The 19,685-nt window shown below is 47.8% G+C and overlaps 1 protein-coding gene across 1 annotated transcript in view; it reads left to right on the top strand.

The window, feature by feature from the left end:
• RELN (reelin) overlaps positions 1 to 19,685 on the top strand; it is a 1,711,021-nt gene that overhangs the window by 1,585,942 nt on the left and 105,394 nt on the right. The window contains exon 54 of the mRNA XM_078679027.1: positions 4,181 to 4,356. Coding sequence (XP_078535153.1) covers positions 4,181 to 4,356 — 176 coding nt within the window. The remainder of the gene's footprint in view (positions 1 to 4,180; positions 4,357 to 19,685) is intronic.

Here is a 19,685-nt window from a genome sequence, read left to right as displayed (position 1 = left end):
GATGTGTGCTTTCAGAATCCCTAATATATATTAGGGATTGTAAAGTGCTGCTAGGCTTGCTGTGTGCCTTTTGTAGATAGGGCGACAAGAATTTTAAAGTGAAAAACGGGACATTTCACTCAAACAGAAAATGGACTACACATATCTGTAAGGTTTGAGATTGCTATGTGTGACATTTACATTTTTTTAGTGCAATCAGGGCACTAGTCCTAAAAAAAAAGAAGTGGGTGGACTAACCTACTCAGCAGTCACGGGTCGCAGTTCTTCACGTGGGGTGGGGGTCGCGCAGGGGTGGGGGCCTGGCAGGGGGAGTTTTAAAATAAAATACAAAACTTACCTGATTGGGTGTGCGTCGCCTCTGCTCCGGGGTCCTGTTGGTTGGCGCCTACAAATAGCCGCATCCCTTCTGGCAAACCCTCTCAGCAAATCCTGGTGCTGCTCCAGCAGCGCCAGGATTTGCTTAGCAGGGCTGCTCGCTGCCCGCCTTCCCATTAGGAGACTGAGGTTTGAGTCTTTACTCACCCTCTCTCTCCTAATGTGCAGCGGCAGCCTGAGCAGACACTATTTCTCATGATTGGGCTGGTCAGAAAATGTTGCCGAGCTTCACCAGTCATGCGCACTTGTGCTGCTGCCTGCCCTGGTCTGACAATACATGCATGTCAGTCAACATGACTCCAGATCGCCCACCTCCTTCAGACTCTGAAGGGGGTGGGCGGTCCAACATCATGCTGACTGACATGATTGTCAGTTCTCCCTCGCGTCTCTGAACTTAAGTAAACTGAGAGTTTACTTAAAGTCAAAGACGCCGAGGGAGCTGCGGGCATGGCGGCTTGTGGGGCAACGCTCCAGTGCCCTAATAAACGCACCGCCCCTGATAGTTAGGCCGTATGCAGGTAACATCAAGGCGCACAACATCACGGAGTGCAGCATCACACATTGCATCACAGGAATTGACATCACACATGGCATCACAGGAATTGACATAATAGAAAGTGGCATCACAAACCACGACTTTACAGGACTTGACATCAGATCTAAAGCCTTCACATATATGTTTAGCGGGTCTATCATGTGTACATTTGAGAGCATTGCGACGATAATAGCACAGTGAGCTATGGAAGAGGATATGTGACTTCTACACCTCGCAATCCCCAAGTTTTATATTACACATCCTGTACATTAATTTACAAACTTGTATAACTTATTGTACATGTGATATGCACGTGTTAATGTAAAGCACTTTAACACCCTGCATTGGAATGAGTAGGGCTATATAAAAATAAATAGTGGTACTTAATTATTTCAACGCCACCTCAGGGGAAGTAAGCTCTATATCAATGCAATTTGCTTTGTGTAAATACTGGGAAAGACTAACACATCTGATATTTTCCCAGTGCATGCATTTCTCCTAACCAGGGACTGCAAGGAGTGAAAAGCTGCCTCTCTTAAGTAAGTGTGAAGAGCTAACAAGGTTTGAGCCTTTGTTTCCCCTCCGCTTAATTTACATCAGGTGTGAGGCTCCTGACTGCTCACAGCCAAGAGACTCAACAAAAGGAGGCCTGATGGCCCCTTAAATTTCGCCTTTGTTATGGGCCCAGCAGGAGTCTTAAATAAGAAAGCCCCGTCCCCGCCTGAGCGTTGTTGCTTGTTGCAGATTGAAAGCAGACAACATGCAGGTGCTGCTGAAAGTGTTTGAAATTACATGAGGACCAGTTGAGATCATTATTCAGTGGGGCCCAAATTCTTGGTAGGGTGGACCGCATTCACCCTGTGAAAAAAGTGGATGGACGCCATCCACCCACGTGTACTCCCAACTCGTGCCCGGAGTGCAATTTTGAGTGACATTTCAACGGCTTTGAGTGACACTTTCTTGAGAGCAAATTCAGCCTTATTCTACCCAGTAAACTAGAACCCCATTCCCAATCTGAACAAACCTGCACCACACAGTGTATTCAAACACCACACAGCCATTAGAATTAACTCCATTCATATCCACCAGAACCAACCTGCTCCTTCGCAGTCCATCTTAACCACATTCACATCTGCAGTGTTCAGCTCACCTGTGCCAAGCACGATTCAGGACAGGTTAGGGGTCATTGGTGTTGCTTTGCTGATTATTGCAGGAGATAGGCCGGGCCTGGCCTTTCAGGACTGGCTTCAGGTTGTATGGTGCTTCGTTATGGGTATTTGACAAAAGTGATAGCAAGGGATACATTGTTACATTAAAAGACTTTTAATGGAGAATATGCTTTTAAATACTGTATCCTTTTTATGTTTGTTGTAAGTTGCAAACCTGTCTTAAGACCCTTCATGTGGTGCTGTATGTATAGAAATACACTGTCTTTTCACTTTATTAAGCAAATGTTTGAGTGATATTTGCACCGATATTTGTCACTGCACCCACACACGTGGTTGGGTTCTTGGTGCACAGAGCTTTGGCTGCAGCGCACAGAGACCTTATACTGCTGCACACAGAAGAAACATATTAGAAGGAACATTGCTTGTATCCCTAGGTCTGCGTCATAGGTTTCCTCACTGAAGTCATAAACATAGAATATTCCTATGCATTTGTGAGGATCCCGAAACACTTTTTCTTCAATTATTGAAAGCCAGTCATTAGATGGAGGTAAACACCTCTATGTCCATAGAATTGAGAGGCCTGCATTCAGACGTTTTTATTCTGGATCATAAAAAGACATCTAATCAATATAATGTGACCACAATGGAGCATCTGCCAAGAAGTAACCCGAGTTTAATTCTAAAATGCCTATTAAGCACATACAGAAAAAGAAAGATGAAAGAAAAAAGGAGCCTGTCAGGTCAAGAATTAAAGGACTGCAAGGAAAATACACTGTTACTTTAAGGAGCCAGCAGCTTCCCTTCCCAGATGCACTGTACTGGCAGTTTGCCTCACAGCCCCAGTTCTTTTTAAACGGCAGTAATGGATTCAAATGAAAAAGATGGCAAATGTATTGACAATCGAAGAGGAAGGAGTGTTGTTTAAGACTTCATTGAGGATACCTGCAATGCAGAACTAGGAATTCAAGCAAGTAACTTTTCCTTCTACATAGAGGGATCCTCATTGATAGTCATGAACATAGAATAGAGTAGCAAGCATATCCTTAACTCACCTTTGTCAATATAAAGCTATAACTGATAACAGATTTTAGATCTAGTTTTAAGCAGAAGTGTGGCAAAGAAGGACCACTCTAATTAAACAGATTTTTTAAAGTTACTTGACCTATTAAATCCAGCTTCGGGTAAAGTTTAGAGAGATTATTAAATAATCTTCTACGTCTTTTTCTGCCATTTCTGAAGAACGAGCAAAATCATCACGGGCAGACATCTCACATAAATAAATAAATGATCCAGAACAGACATCACAAACAAAGCCTGTTTTACATATGATGCTGTTTACCAACTCCATCTTGAGAAAGTGAAATAAACCATTAAATCACTACTGATACAATGTGTGCATCAAAACATGGTAATATTTCCTTATACATCGGTTCCTCTGTTGGACTTTTTTGTGCCTAAGATCCAGCAGGTCATCATACAGGCTACCATCTTGTCTAGACTGGACTATCCCAGCGCTCTATATCTGGGAGTTAATAGAGCAGAGACACAGCGTCCCCAGAGAATACAGAATGCGGCTGCACAACTGTTGTTTGGGCTTCCGTGCCATATTTCAGAATTTATGAATAGACTCAATTGGCTCCCCGTGAAAAAAAGTGTTGGTTTTAAAACTCTGTGTATTACTCACCGGATTTTCTATTTTCAATTCCCAGAAATCCTTGCGGATCTTCTTACACCTTACACGCCATCACGTCTCTTGCGCTCCTGTAATCAATACCTGGCGGTTATCCCGCGGGTCTCTTTTCGAGTTCTAGGTCCTAAACTTTGGAATTCCCACTCGATGAATATTAGAGGCATTCATGGTCACATAGCATTCCATTAGGCTATAAAAACCTACCTGTTTTTGAATTAATGGATTGTGGCATTGCCTGTGCTGGTCTTCCTTTTGCTGTCTGTGATTAGCGCTGGGACGCCCATTTGCTGGGGCAGCCACATGCTCTACAAATTATATAATATTACATATAACATAACATGTTGGTTAATAGTTGTCAAGTGTATTGTACCCTGCATTATCTATGCCTAACATTCGTATTCATTGTTGTAGACATTCTTGAAAGAGCGGTTCGACAGTGAAGAAATGAAATCAGACCTATGGCTGTCCACAGAAGGTGGGAAGATGTGCACGGAGTGTGGGGTCCTAGCTGAAGATTCTGCTTTATATTTTGGAGGCTCCGCTGTGAGGCAGACAATTACCCAAGATCTGGATTTGAGAGGCGGAAAGTATGTCAAACTCCCTTGCCTAAAATCACTGTATTACAGATAAAGGTCTCTACTTAAATTTGAAGAAAAGCACAACAGAGATATTTAACTTCCGTAAATGTATGTTTCGTCTTACCAGTGCTAAGTGTAACAAACTCAGACTGCTCTATGGGAAAGCAGAGGTGGACTTTCTAACAGGCTTTTAAAAGATTAGGTGCTGTGTAACCCTACTACATACTGTCATGTAATAATAGGATATTTACCAGGAATGTAAGTTTATTCTATTCACTAATGGGTAAGAATCTCCAATATGGCCAACAGTTGTGCAAGAATAGGAATAGCCCATGGCTTTTACTTCAAGATATCTGTCTGAAATTGGTATATTGCTTGAGGTTCACAAGCATATTAGCTAAATAATAAACAAAACACAATTATTTGTGTCAACATTCAGATCAGGATTGATTTTCTGGTTTAGAAAATTGACTTTCCTATCAAAAACAAGAGAAAATAAATGTTATTATTCTCTGATCGGACGTGTACATTCGCACCACTTCCATCCTTTATTTCCACACCACAGACTACAAATCTAACAGCACCAGTGTGGGCACTCACTGTGTTGACTCCCTCTCTTGTGTATCATAATCAGACACAGAGTGAGCGCTCAGTGCTTTCTCTTCCTACTTTCAGACCAGCACACAACACAAGAGTGCATTCTGTAGACCCGCCCTTTCACATGCCACTCAACTGCACCAGCAAGTTTCATGAGTTTTTCCATCATAGCACACATCATGCAGATAGCACTGCTTGCTTTCCCTCCCTCTTACACATTGCTCATCAGCAGAATCTGTGCTGAACCTTTCCTGCCTCGATTTAATGCGTATGCCACCTAAGCTTTAATTCCCTTTCACACACGTCTCAACAGCGCCAGAGTATGCACCTCATCCAGCTTTCCCTTCCTAATAAGAATTGTTCAACTGCACCAATTGAAGATGAGCTGTATCTTTTAGGAGAATACTACATTCTTAGTGTGTTTCCCTTATTTCCCCCTCCCCAAGATCTATTTGCTCAATGCCTTTCATTATGGAAGTAGAGCATTTTATGTTTCTGATAGAAACATCTAGCAGCAGATTACTTACCTTTGAATTTCCCAGGCGTCAGACTGGATACGGAAGATTTTTCTTCAAGCAAAACACCTGGGTGCTGGTAGGTTGCATTGGTCGGCTACCCATGATGTCGTCGTACATGCCGGAAGCGAAGTCCACATCACCTATGTAGCCTCCAAGCGCTGATTTCAGTTCTTTTCTCTCTGCATCAGTCAAGCGCTGATCCGTGAAGAGAGCTACCCTCTGTCACTTTTTGACAGGATTTTTTTAGGTTTTGTCGACCACTTTTTGGTGTGTAGGATGTTCTCTAGAAAGACATCAGGGGTCAAGCTGTGTAGGGCCTGTCATCGTGCCATGTCGGTGGCAGATCCCCATTTGCTCTGCCTGTGGTGACAGGAGCAGGACCAGAAATTCAAGTCATGTTCCGACTGCTGGGCCATGGCACTGAAGGCTTTGAGGGAGCTTCACCTGAAGCTGCTCACGGGCCAGCAGTTGACTCCATACCAAACTCCTTGGAGATCACATTCCCAGTCGAGAGGAAGGTGCCAGCACCGCTCCAAGTGTCCCAATTCCTCTTCGTCCCACTCGAGGTCATCAGGGCACTTGGGTAAGAGGCGCATAAAACACAAGAAGTCGAAGCATCCTTCAACTTCTCACTATCCGTCAGCTGTAGTGATGGAGGAACATTGGTGTTCAAGGCCTCGTTCTCCAGAACCTGCACCTGGGCTGATTTCGCGCCTCCCCCCTCCTTCAGGAGCCAGAGCGACCCCGCTCAACTTAAGGGATTCAATGAAACCTTGCGCCGTATTTTTGAGTGGCGAGACACCTCTGGCACTCCTTTGGGCCATGCAGGATTAGGGGGGCACATCAGGTATCGCTCCAGCGCAGATGGCCAGCCTTGGATCCGCAGATGGACCCGGACCAGTGCCAGACATACCACTGCCTTCCGGCAGCGCCAGCCCTGTTCTGATTCCCAACGACCAGGAGTCAAAACGACGTTGACCAACTCTGATTCCAGTGCCAACAGGACCAACAGCTCCTAGGTCATTTCCTGAGCCTCATGCTGAAGGCCCAAGTTTGGGCGAAGAATGGGAGGGTCACTAGACCCTTGCGAAGATTGGCTTTATGAACAGGAGATCGATTGGTATGAGGAATTGAGTGAAGCCAGCAGACTGGATACTTCTCCAGATACTGGCATGCTTTCTTCCCCCACCGTGGCTACGGAGGAGGGAGCATCTTACTCAATGCTAGTGCATAAGGGGGGTGAGGTTCTAGACTTCCAGCTACCCTCAGTGGTGGTCAAGACTAACATCTTGATGGAGGTCCTACAGCCAGGAGCTTCTTCGTTGAAACCCTTGGTCCCTTTTAATGAAGCCCTTACAGACATTCTTCAAGGCACATGGTCCAAACTCAGCACAGGGGCTCCTGTGAACAGAATCATACCCTGCCACCACCACCCTGTCCCGGGTGACCCAAACTTCCTCACTATCCTCCCCACCCCAGAGAGCTTGGTATTCTGAGCCTCATCCTCTCATGGCCATTCCCTGCCGCTCCCCTGGACAGGGAATACAAGGGGCTGGACAGTTGGGGCAAGGAAATGTTTTCTTCCGCCAGCCTTGCATTACGGTAGGTGACCATTGCATGCTTTTTGGGTTGTTAATCCCACTCTCTGTGAGAAATGGTTGCGCAAGTGCGTCCAAAGGTCCCAGAGGAGGCCAGGGCCATCCTCTCCCAAGCCGTAACAGATGGGAGGGATGCAGCAAAGTTTGCCATTCGATGTGACTTACACACAACCAACTTGCTGTGCAGAGCGATTCTACAACAGTGGCTGTTAGGCACCATGCTTGGTTGAGAACATCTGGATTTTCAGGGGATGTCCAGGCTTCACTCATGGACATGCTCTTTGATGGCACCTGTCTCTTCTGAGACAAGGCAGATACAATGCTGGAGCGCTTTAAGGACTCACAGGCTATAGCCAAGTCCTTGGGCCTCTCAGCTGCCTTCTGTCCACAGTCTGCCTTTCGTGGCTATGGAAGGGGCTTTCAACCGTGCCAGCCCTACCGCTGCCACTGAGCAGTGCAAGTTACACAACCCCTGTGCGGATGAGGGTGCAGTTCGTTCTGACCCAGTGGGTCAGGTAGCCAGAGTTCCAGTCAAGACACTATCCACCCGGCAGCTTCAACCTCCAAACCCTCCTAATATTGCCTTTCAAGAACCTGGGTGTCCAAATGGTGGCAGGATCCGCCATCACCTCCACCACTGGCAACACATTACTTCGAAAAGGTGGGTTCTCAAGATTATCCAGGGTTTACTCCTTTCCTTTGGAGACCATCCCTCCCTTCATGCCTCCATCCTTCGACCGGCTTATGGAGGATCATCTGTTTTTGCTCCAGGAGGAAGTCATGACTCTTGTGGCCATGGAGCCATACAGAGGGTTCTGCCGCCAGAAGTAGGCTGTGGTTGCCATTCCTGCTATTTCCTGGTCCAGAATAAGGACAAGGGCCTTCGTCTTATCCTATTCCTCTGGGCCCTCAACTACTTCCTAAAATAGAAGAAATTCCAGATGCTCACATTGGCTCAGGTCTTGTCTGCTCTGAACCCAGGAGACTGGATGGTAGCGCTGCACTTGCAGCACCCATATTTTCACATCCCCATTCTGTCTGCCCACGGGCACTAACTGCGATTCATGGTGGGCCAAGAGCAGTTTTAGTTCACAGTGCTCCTTTTTAGCCTTACTAGTGCCCCTCCGGTGTTCACCAAGGTGATGGCGGTGGTAGCAGCTCATCTGTGGGGAGCAGGGGTGTCGGTCTACCACTATCTTAATGATTGGCTGTTGAAGGCAGGTTCGCCCCAGGCTGTTGTCTCCCACCTCCAGACTATGGCAGACCTCCTGCATTCACAGGTGTTCAGTATCAGCGTGCCAAAGTCACATCTGGCTCCCTCTCAGACGCTCCATTTCATCAGAGCTGTTCGGGACACAGTGCTGTTTCAGGCCTATCCTCCCGAGCGGTGACTTCGCAATATTCAGGCTATGATACCGATGTTTCTGCCTCCATCCTGGATTTTGATGAGAATGACTCTGAGGCTGATGGACCTCATGACCTCATGGCCTCCTGCATCCTCCTAGGGACACATGGCAGATGGCATATGCAGGCTCTGAAATGCGACCTGAAGTTCCAGTGGGCGCAGCATCAGGGGAATCTCTCCAACATAGTCCAGATCTCAGAGGGAACTGCACAACCATGATTGGGTGAGAGGCAGACACTTCTCCCTTCCCCAACCAGATCTCACAGTAGTGACAGATGCATCACTTCTTGGATGGGGCAGCCATCTGGAAGAGGTGGAGATCAGAGGACTCTGGTTTCCGGCAGAATCCAGATTCCACATCAACATGCTGGACCTCTGAGCAATCCAGATGGCATTAAAAGCCTTTCTACCATCCATCAAAGGAAAGCTAGTTCAAGTGTTCACAGACAACACCACTGCACCAGTGCAATGTGGTACTACAACAAACAGGACGGAGTGGGGCCGTGGACTCTTTGTCAAGAGGCCCAGCATCTCTGAACATGGCTGTGTTAGAACTGGCTATTTCTGATAGGCTAAGGCTGACGCCAAAGCCAGGCAGAAACCACCATTCTAGTCAGGGCGAGGGAGTCACACGCCAAGATAACCCCTGCTCACCCCCTTGGTAGCTTGGCACGAGCAGTGAGGCTAAACTCGGAGGCAATGTGTAAAGCATTTGCGCCAGCACACAACAGCAACAACATCCTAGGCACACCACAAAAGGGACTCCACACAAGGTTATATTAAAATAACTTTTGTATTGTCAAAACCTATCAGATAGAATCACACATATACATTGTGCCAACTGGCACGGGCAATATTCACATGGGATTATTTACACAGGACAGGGCCACATGGGCCACTGTCATAATCAGCACTTTTAGATATAACACTTTTGAACTTAGAAAATAAGATATAAAACAAAATAACAGTTGTAAATCACATCCAGTAAATACTGGGAACAGGTAACTACCACCTATGCAACCCTAACCACCTTAGGAGAATGTCACGCAGGGGACCAGGACCTTACTAGGACCACCTGTACTAAAAAGAACAACCACCTAAGTATCACACAGCATTTAGGGGTCTAAGAAAGAACACATTACCCATGATGCATAAATATACATTCAGAGGAGTAGTAAAGGGAAACACATGATGCATAGACCTACATATTCAGCGGTGTTAAGAACAAAGCACATGATGCAATAAAAATACATTCAGAGGTACCATAACAATACAATAGCGCAAAAGTCACATGATGTCTAAAAACATTCAGGAGTGCAGGAATAAAAACCATACAATTGCGCACAACCTTACATAAGCCACCACCTGTGGCAGTCCCTAGGCCAACTGGCCTTGTTGGGGCTAGGACGCCCTGAGTCTCAATGTCAGGGGCCTAAACGGTGCAGGTGCCCACTACTTGCTGGGCACCTGGGAACACTCACAAGGGCATGGGCTCTCACTAGCCCTTGAACAATACTGCGCCAAACAGCAGGAGCCCCACAGGCTCTTGAACCAATATGCCCCCATGAACCTCTCTGGTTCATCTGCACCTGTATTATCAGGAAGTCTTTTATCATTAAAGAAAAATATAATCTCATGTAAATCAGTATTAAAAATAATACTATTACTTTATCTCCCCTTCGCTCTAAAAACGAGCTCACCAAGCTATGCCAAGGATTTGTCATCAGTTAGGATCAGCCTGCAAAGTATTGGGCCCCTAGCGCTGCAAGCGCGCCTCACCCTATCCACTGGGGACTCCTTTGTCCTCGACCGGCACTTCCTCAGGGCCTCAGGCGCACCTCGCCTATCAGCGCTCACTCGCGCTCAGGCCCGGCCGGTCTCAGCAACCTCTCCGCCCGCTCTCAGTCCCTCGGGGAGCTGCGGGGAGCGGAGACGGCAGGCCGGGGGCTGGGGCACTTCCAGGATTCCCTCGGCGAGGTCGGGTCAGTCTTCCCCGGTCCCGGCGGTGATCACGCGGCACTTTTGAGGTCTCCGCAGCAGCTCCTCCAATGGGCCAATCAGGTCGCGGCTTTGAAGGCGAGCCTCCACACACGTCACATAGCTTCCAGGAGTCAGCCAGTCGCAGCGTGGCTCCTGGACCAGGCCCCCGGCAAAGGACCAATCAGAGCACGGCTCTCCTCGTGGCTCGGCCAATCAGGTCGCGGCCCCTTCGTGGTTGTTTCTGCAGCTCCGGGGACACTCGAGTCAATTTCAGGCCCCCGGGCCGCGGCGGTGAAATGCGGGGAGATGGATTTAGCGCGCGCAAGGACAGTAGGGCGATTTGAATATCGCGAATCCCCCACAAAGATTCCTTCGTCCTGGAAACACTTCCAGGCGCACTGCCACCCCTTCCCACGTGCCGATGAGCACGTCGATATCCCAGCACAGCAGCTGGGGGGCAGGCATTTCACAGCGCGGCGCCCTCAAGCCAGGCAGAGGACAGCCAGCGTTTCCCCGGCCAAGTGATCGATAGCTTAAGCAAACAGCTCACGATCTCTACAGGAAGATGCAGCTTCTCCATGCTGCAAAAGTCCCAGAGATTCCCTGGGGGGGGCAGAGCCAAGTCCCCCCCATCAGCCCAAGCAAGGCAGAGGGGTCCCCCAGGAGTCCAGGAATAAAAGAGGGAGCAGCATAGCCCCCAGCAGGAAAATCCTCCAGCATCCAGGAAATTCCATCAGGAGTCCAGGGGCTGGGCAGGGCTCAGGGATTCCCCTGAGCCCAAGCAGCAGCACCCCCCTGGCAGATTCAAGTTAGAAACAAGAACATTTTGGAAGGGGACACAGCCCCTTCTTATACACAGAAAAGTCTTTGAAGTCTTTGTGTAGGCAGTGTGAGAACCAGCTAGGACTGGTTATAGGGAAGTTCCTTCAGTATCAGGGACAGAGGTGACAGTCACCCAGCGGGGGGGGGGTGGAGCCAGCATTGTGGCAGGCAGGCACAGCCCTTCACTATCAGGTGCTAATCTCCTCCCACTTCCCTGGCAGCAGATACTGCCTTTCATCCACGGGCTGACTCAGACAACCTCCTGGGGCTCTGCAGCCCCTGTCACACTCAAACCAGACAGTCAATCCACAAGCAGGCCCCGGCACTCCTGGGCCAGCCTCACCAGCCAATCACGTGCCAGCAGACTCACTACACAAATATGCCAATTTCTAAAAGTGGCACTTCTAGACTAGACACAACCATGCCGCATACACCATTACGCAGCATTCAATCTCACGAGTTCACACATATCAAACTCGACCCTGCACTCCCCACACATCAGGAACTACCATGGGCATACATATTCACCATTCATTCCTATGGGAGGGCAGGTCACTCACCACACATACAGAGAGCACACGCACTTTACACTGTACCACAGTGAAAAAGTGCGCAGAGGCCTAAAATCCCCAACACCAGGTTCCAGAAACAGGCTAGGAAAAAGCAAAAAGTTGCGGGGTGAACCTGCCAAAGGGCCAGGTCCAACACAACCCCCTTCCAGCCAAAACGCAGGGTAGACCAATCACTCCACTGATGGGCTTCCTTGCTTTGGGCGACAAAACACGGACACAGGCCCGCACGGCAGGGACACCTTCCAGTTTTTCGCCACTCTGAACCCACAAAGATTTCCCTCAACAAAAGCTCTCTGGCACAACTAGGGTACCCCACTGGTACACACTAGTCATCCACAGCCAGGACCAGGCCCTAGGCCATCCAAATGTCACAGGTCCTAACCACTTCACAGAGTGGGGGGCAGTAACCCCTGGCACACAATAGCCACTCTCCACTCTCCCTCTCAGCGTAGCTACAACTACCACTGATCCTTCAACCTAGGGATCACACCCTCAGGCTGACCAGAGGTCACGGGCAAGAATGCCCCACCCTACCTCTACTTCTGGGTTTCCGCACCCTCACAGGGAAGCACTCACCAGAACAGAACTCTGACACCAGATCAGGACCTCTCCCCGTCACTGGTCTACCACCTGGAAACTATTTCACTTCTGAGGTACAAAGCACACAGCACAGTCCCTCTTCAAGCAGGTGGGGGGACACAGCACACAGCAAAATCCCCTTTCCTCTACCTTAGTGGAAGCAACAGACTGCAGGTGGGCCCCAGAACACACAGCAAGGGCAGCCTCCTCAGTCTCTTCAGCTGATCCACTTTGGTAGAGATTCCTCTTGTCCAAATAAGAGGAGTCTAAGGGGGAAAGAGAAGGGTACAGGCCGCCCCCCACTCAAACCATAATACACAACAACTGGCCTGTCACCCTAGACACTCTTAATTAATTTTTAATATGGCATGGATTGTAGTGACAAAAAAAACTTTTTTATTACCACCAGCCAGTTTTTCTCTGGCTATTCACATCCATCCAAGTGTCAAACATTAATATGGTACACACACGGTAAACATTCAATCTGTCGTAATACCATCACCCACCAAACGGTACTTATGGAAAAAGTGTGGAGAGGAGAGTGAGCCCCTCACGGAAGAACCACCAATCGGGTTGTCTGACTAGCAATTGCCAGTATACCCAATTATCATCATCGGTGACTCACTCTCATAACAGTGGAAAATGAAAACAGAAATAGACCGACAACATATAACAGTACTTCTTCTCAACATCAGCCCCACAATCTGCTGACTGTTCCTATCAAAGCAAGTCAACGTATTGCCCTTGCTATACTTGTGTGCACATATAACACAAAAACAGAAACCCCCAGTGAGAAAGAAACGTTAATCTCACACAATTAAAATAGAAGAGTTCACTGGCCACTCTGGGTTTATTCTGGGCTGTGAATCCATCTAACTTAAAAATGACTCACACCATACACAGTCTCAGGTGGGTCATAGTCGCCAACATGTTTCGTTGCTCATATTTTCTGCAACTTCTTCAGGGCAAATGGGGGTTACCCACTGCTATTGCCACTGTCTTTCAACACACACCTGTGATGGTAAAAACGACAGATTTGTGAAATAAAATGAGCCGAGGGTTAAAGACCCTCCCATATTTACTAATGAATTTCATTTTTAAAATGTAATACAAGGTTGTGTTACTCAGAACAGACAACACTGCACATAATCACCCGGGGTTAGCGTCTTTCACGCATACCTGCTACCCCTTTTAAACAGTATGCCCGTGTCCTCAAAGATCACGTGTTGATTACGAGAACCCGCTATCGTCGGGTGTCCTGCACACAGAAACAAAGACAAGGACCGAATTCAGTCGATGTGACACTACATAGTCTACTGTCACGCAATCAATCACCTCATTAGAATATAGAGGACTTGTAATTAGATATAGGACACCAAATATTCACAATGCGACCTTCTCAAAACAGACCCGTCGGTCACCGCCTCTATCTCAACCCAAAACCTCCCCCATTTGATACTGGTTTGATCACCTTACCGATCCAGTGTGAAAGCTTACCTACGCTCGGTCACCGGCACTTCTAAATGTCACCCGCGCCCCGTCCCGGCTTCAGAAGCCGGATATCAGGAGACGCGTGATGACGTGTAAGACGTTGCGAGGCACGTGACAGAAGTATGTCCCACGTGGTGGCCATCTTACAGTGTGTTCCATAACCTAAGCAGTGGGCAAAGCACACTTCTTGGCAGTGCAAAGCAGTGCAAACCAACCTTTAAAAGCTGAAAAGGGGGGGAAATCTGGTGTCAATCTACCATGTTTTCACAGGAAACTCTTCCTAGAGGGGCAAATAAGATTATTTACAATAAAAACGTCTGCAACCTAAGTGTGGGCATGTGTATCAAAGGGATCAAATAATAACGAGAGACACACATGGGTGGTGAAAACTGTACTATATGTATTGTATAGTCTGGAGTTGGGGACCCAAGGCTACATTATCGACTTTTCAAGGATATACATCATCATGTGAGCTCATCGTTTGGTGATTTTATTCCATTCAATGAGGTCGTTCAACCCCTCACGATCGACCTGTTCCTGATAGATCCAGCGAGCTTCCTTTCTCGCCAAAATGTTTTCTACATTATGACTCTCACACATCACCCACTCCAGTACAACCCACTCCAAATCCTTGGGATCATGTCCCATGTCGTTAAAGGGTTGCACCAATCTTGTTGTCAATTTTTTCGCCCTGATGGTGCTAAGGTGTTCTTGAATGCGGACTTTTACCTTTCTGGACATAAGTCCAATGTAGTGCAGCCCACACTTGCATGTCAATCTGTAGATTACATTTACAGTATTGCAATTACTGAACTTGGTGAGATGCCAAATTCTGCCATTTCTCAGGGTCACTGCCTTCGTAGTCTTTGTTAAATTGCATACTGAACAGCTCGTACATGGGTGATGGCCAGGTGGTAGCCTTTCTGTATATACAAGTTGTGAGGTCTGGGTATGGACCAATTTATCCTTTAAATTTGTAGCTCTTTTAAAGGCAAATCATGGAGGTGGCATCTTTCCCATATTCGTATCAAGAATTGACCAATGCTTCCTCACAATCTGCCTCAGTTTGGTGGATAAAGGATCAAAAGTTGTTACCACCGGTATACACTCCTGTTTAGTTCTAACATGGCGTTCAAGGAGTGCTCCCCGAGGCGTATTCAATGCACGTTTACGTGCTTGCTTTACCACCTTCTTGGGATATGCCCTGGCGGCCAATTTCACAGCCAGTTCTTCCGATTGCTCCACAAATGACTCTGTAGTGGAGCAATTTCGCCTGTAGCGCAAAAATTGCCCCACAGGAAGATTATCACGTAAGGCTCTTGGATGGAAAGAATTGTAGTGGAGCAGGGAATTCTTGTCGGTTTTTTTGTGATGTACGGTCGTCACCAATTTATGGTCAACTGCTGCGATATCAACATCCAGATAGACTGCTGTGGTTCTATTGATAGACCAAGTGAATTTAAAGCAGTCATCTATCTGGTTGAGCCATGAGAGAAATTCCAGGAGGAGGTCCTCTGTACCTGTCCAGATACAGAGGACGTCATCAATATATCTCCTCCATAGGGAAATATGTTCCCTAAAGGGGTTGTTGTTCCGATGGAGGACCACATTCACCTCAAACTGGCCCACATAAATACAGGCCAGACTTGGGGCAAAAGTGGCCCCCATAGACGTCCCAGACACTTGCAGGTATAGTTGGTTCTTATACTCAAAAAAGTTTTTAGTCAATGCAAGCTCAATGCACTGCATGACAAACGTGATGGGCGTATCATAGAACCACTCCAGTTCCCCCAGGGCCCGCGCTGCTGCCACCAGCGTGGCGTCCTGGGGGATGCTAGTGTAGAGTGACTCGATGTCGATGGTTACTAGCAGTTGCACCTCAGGGTCAAAATGCACTCCTTCAAGGACATTAAGAATGTCAGTCGTGTCCTGAACATAGGACTCCTGAGTAATTACTGCTTCACGCAGAAAAAAGTCCGCGAATTGTGACAGGGGCTTCAGTACTGACTGGATACCTGACACTATCGGGCGTCCAGGGGGTGGCCTCTGGGGTTTGTGGATCTTCGGCAAGATGTAAAACGCCGGAATGCGAGACTTTTTGTTGACAATAAAGTCTGCCTCCTTGGGTGTTATCCACTTCTTCCCTAAAGCATCTGCCACCATGCTGGTAATTAGTTCAAGTAAGTCAGGTGTAGGATCTCTGGCAAGGGGGTGGTAGTTGGTACGTACACTCAGTAGTCTTAGTACTTCTGCCTCATAGTCGCATGTATTTAACACAACGACAGCGCCCCCCTTGTCAGCCTGTTTGATGGTTAACAGTGGGTTATCTTGAAGAGATTTAACAGCTCGCCAGTCTGATTTACTCATATTGCAGCCCTGATGTACTTGGGGGGCTTGCTCTAAGGTGGCCACATCATAAAGCACTTTCTGTTCGAAAACTGCCACCTCAGGACCCAAAGAACCACTGGGTGGACAGAAATTGGAAGGGCGACGGAGGTCCGTACTGAACACTGATTGGTCAACGTTTTCTTTATCAGTGAAGAACTTGTGCAATTTGATTTTCCTCATCATTTCATGTAGTTCTAATCTACAGGTAAAGGGATCATGTCGGGGGGTTGGCACAAACCCCAAACCCTTACTTCTGCCGGTGTTAACACATGATCAGACAAGTTCACCACGATGTCATTAAGTGCTATCTGTATTTCGGCGGAGCTCATAGCTGAGTTGTCCTGCCCCTCTGGCAGGTTACCCGAGGGGAATATTGTTGCCAATTGGGCTGGAATTGTCCTCTGCCTCTGCCTTTGCCTTTCCCTCTGAAAGTTTGATTTCCGCCACCCCGTGTACCTCCCTGGTTTTGGCCTAAAAAAGACCTCAACAATGCGCCTAGATCTTCGTCTGTCCATGTTTCTGGTGCAAAATTCACCCTGTTGGTATTTTGAGGGGCCTGGTTGGTAGGTACGTCCTCCTCCTCACTGCTAGTGTTATCGAACACCCAGTTGTTTGGTGTTCGTCGCTGTTGTTGTCTATTACCCCCTCACTGTCGATACTGCCCTCTTTTTTGAAAGTTGGATTGCCTCGGCTGGTCTATCTGGGTATCGTAGTATTGGTCCTCAGTGTATGGAAAGGCCCATGCGTGAGTGAACCTCTCCAAATTCTTTTTAAGCCCCCTTATCTTTTGATTGACCATGTAAGTTTTGTAATCGGCCAAATCACTTTGGATCCTTTCAAGTTGTTCTTTTGCATCAGTTAGTACTGAGTTACCTTTTATGTTTTCCTCCAGCTCTAGTATCTCTTTGAGCAGCTCATCACTGAGTCTTTTAGCGGTATTAATAATGAGGATCAACCAATCCCGCGTGCATTTATTAGAAATATAGCTCCAATCCACGCGGAACTGTCTGTCCTCCAAAAAGATCTTTGGTTCAAGTTTGACTAGAAGACTTGGGGGTGCTACTCCTGCCCGCAAGTACTCTGTCATCAGAGCCCCATGCAGAGCTACTCTAATCTGCCGTTTTTTAAGTGTCGACAGCTTGTCCCATTCCTCCCGTGCTGTAGAGCTAGGCCCCAATGGGACGTCGGGTAAGAGGGACGGGCCAGCCCATATTAGGGCTATTTGCTCTTCTGAGAATGCCAGGCAATTCATCATTTCCTCCAATAAAGGACCAGGTCGCAAACCGATTATGTGCAGAGTCACCAAAACCACAACCAAAAATTATTGTAAAATAAGCTCAAATCATAAAAACCGTGAGTACCGAAGAAACCTGCAATCGCAGTTAGACTCTCACGGCTGGGCCGCCGTACTGAATCATGTCCAAATAAGAGGAGTCTAAGGGGGAAAGAGAAGGGTACAGGCCGCCCCCCACTCAAACCATAATACACAACAACAGGCCTGTCACCCTAGACACTCTTAATTAATTTTTAATATGGCATAGATTATAGTGACAAAAGTACTGTTATATGTTGTCGGTCTTTTTCTGTTTTCATTTTCCACTGTTATGAGAGTGAGTCACCGATGATGATAATTGGGTATACTGGCAATTGCTAGTCAGACAACCCGATTGGCGGTTCTTCCGTGAGGGGCTCACTCTCCTCTCCAAACTTTTTCCACAAGTACCGTTTGGTGGGTGATGGTATTAAGACAGATTGAATGTTTACCGTGTGTGTACCGTATTAATGTTTGACACTTGGATGGATGTGAATAGCCAGAGAAAAACTGGCTGGTGGTAATAAAAAAGTTTTTTTTGTCACTACAATCCATGCCATATTAAAAATTAATTAAGAGTGTCTAGGGTGACAGGCCTGTTGTTGTGTATTAGAGGTTCCTCTTGACCTGGAAGCTTCCTAATCTCCCAACCTAGGATCTAAACCCTCAGGTTGCACCGGGGTCAGAAGTAAGGACACCGTCCCTCTGCACCCCCTTCCAGAGTTGTGCACCCTCCCACCTTGGAGCGGTACCCCTAGAAGCCAAAACCGGTCAGGACACTGAGTACAGATGCCCTTCCCTCCAGGTCAGGCTGAACCTGAACCTGGCCTCCCCCCTCCTCGGGGAACGACCTCCAGAGGCCCCACAAATGGTCAAGCACTCTAGACGGTGAAATGCCCAGCGAACCAGGACTTCTGCACCCTTCACTTAGGAGCGGTACAGCCCAACACCAGGACCGCCGGAGTTCTGATTACAGACACTCCCCGTCCTCTAGACACAGGAAGGTCCTCCTCAAATGACTTGTAATACAGCCTAGGCCCCTGACCTGGCGCTCCCTTAGGGAACCCTCCAGGCCCTGAGATAGGGTTTCGGGCCAACGTGGGACACACCGTCCCACACTCACTCCGCCTCCACTGAGACAGGACATGAGCCCCTACACCCCTACCATCCTAATGGGACCTAGCTGGGCTACACATGAACCTCTTCACCTACACAGGATCATCAGATACACAAGCCACTGCTTTTAGAATCACTCCCTAGTGCCTCTGCAAGACATGTAGCACACCACCAGACATCCACCTTCTTGTCCAATGCCTCTGCAGGACCTCCTGCACTCCACCAGAGGTACACCTCACGTGCAAGCTCCTTAAAAAAAAACTCACACCAACTCCTCCAGTTCAAGACACCACTCATCCACACACTCCCCCTCCAGACTGGTGAGACAGTTCCTCACTGCCCCTGACTCTCAACCTGTCACCCTCTTACTGAGCACCAGGCACCATACTCTGGGAACTGGGAATGGGACTTCACACACTGGACACTTTTAAGCTGCCACCACTGGATCCTACCATACTGGGGAATCCAGACACACACGCTACACTCAAGGGATAACTACCCTCCCAAGCAAGTCATTTCTCCTCCACACTCCCTCTCTTCCATCTACCCACACAGGAACAGGAACAGGGATTGGACACTGGACCCAGCAAGGGATTCCTAATCTATGGGAACCTCCCCCTCTACTGGCATCCCGCCTGTCATTTTCTCTCATCTGCCACTAAACATAAAGCACAGGAACACCATCTGAAAATGACACTCTTGAGGAAAAACAAAATCATAAACAATAATCCCAAACATGTGACTACCTGAAAAAAATGCAGAGTTTTGTAATGTAGCCAGTTGTTGCTGTGGCACTGCGCAAACACAAGTCCAAATCCCACCGCTGCCACCAATGTTAGAGCTGGCTATTTCTGGTAGGCTAAGGCTGACGCCAAAGCCAGGCAGAAACCACCATTCTAGTCAGGGCGAGGGAGTCACACGCCAAGATAACCCCTGCTCACCCCCTTGGTAGCTTGGCAC

Source organism: Lissotriton helveticus, chromosome 1_1 (genome assembly GCF_964261635.1).
Source record: "Lissotriton helveticus chromosome 1_1, aLisHel1.1, whole genome shotgun sequence".
Classification (NCBI taxonomy): Eukaryota; Metazoa; Chordata; class Amphibia; order Caudata; family Salamandridae; genus Lissotriton; species Lissotriton helveticus.
The sequence above is the reverse complement of the archived record's forward strand: the minus strand, read 5'-3'. Positions and strand labels throughout refer to the sequence as shown.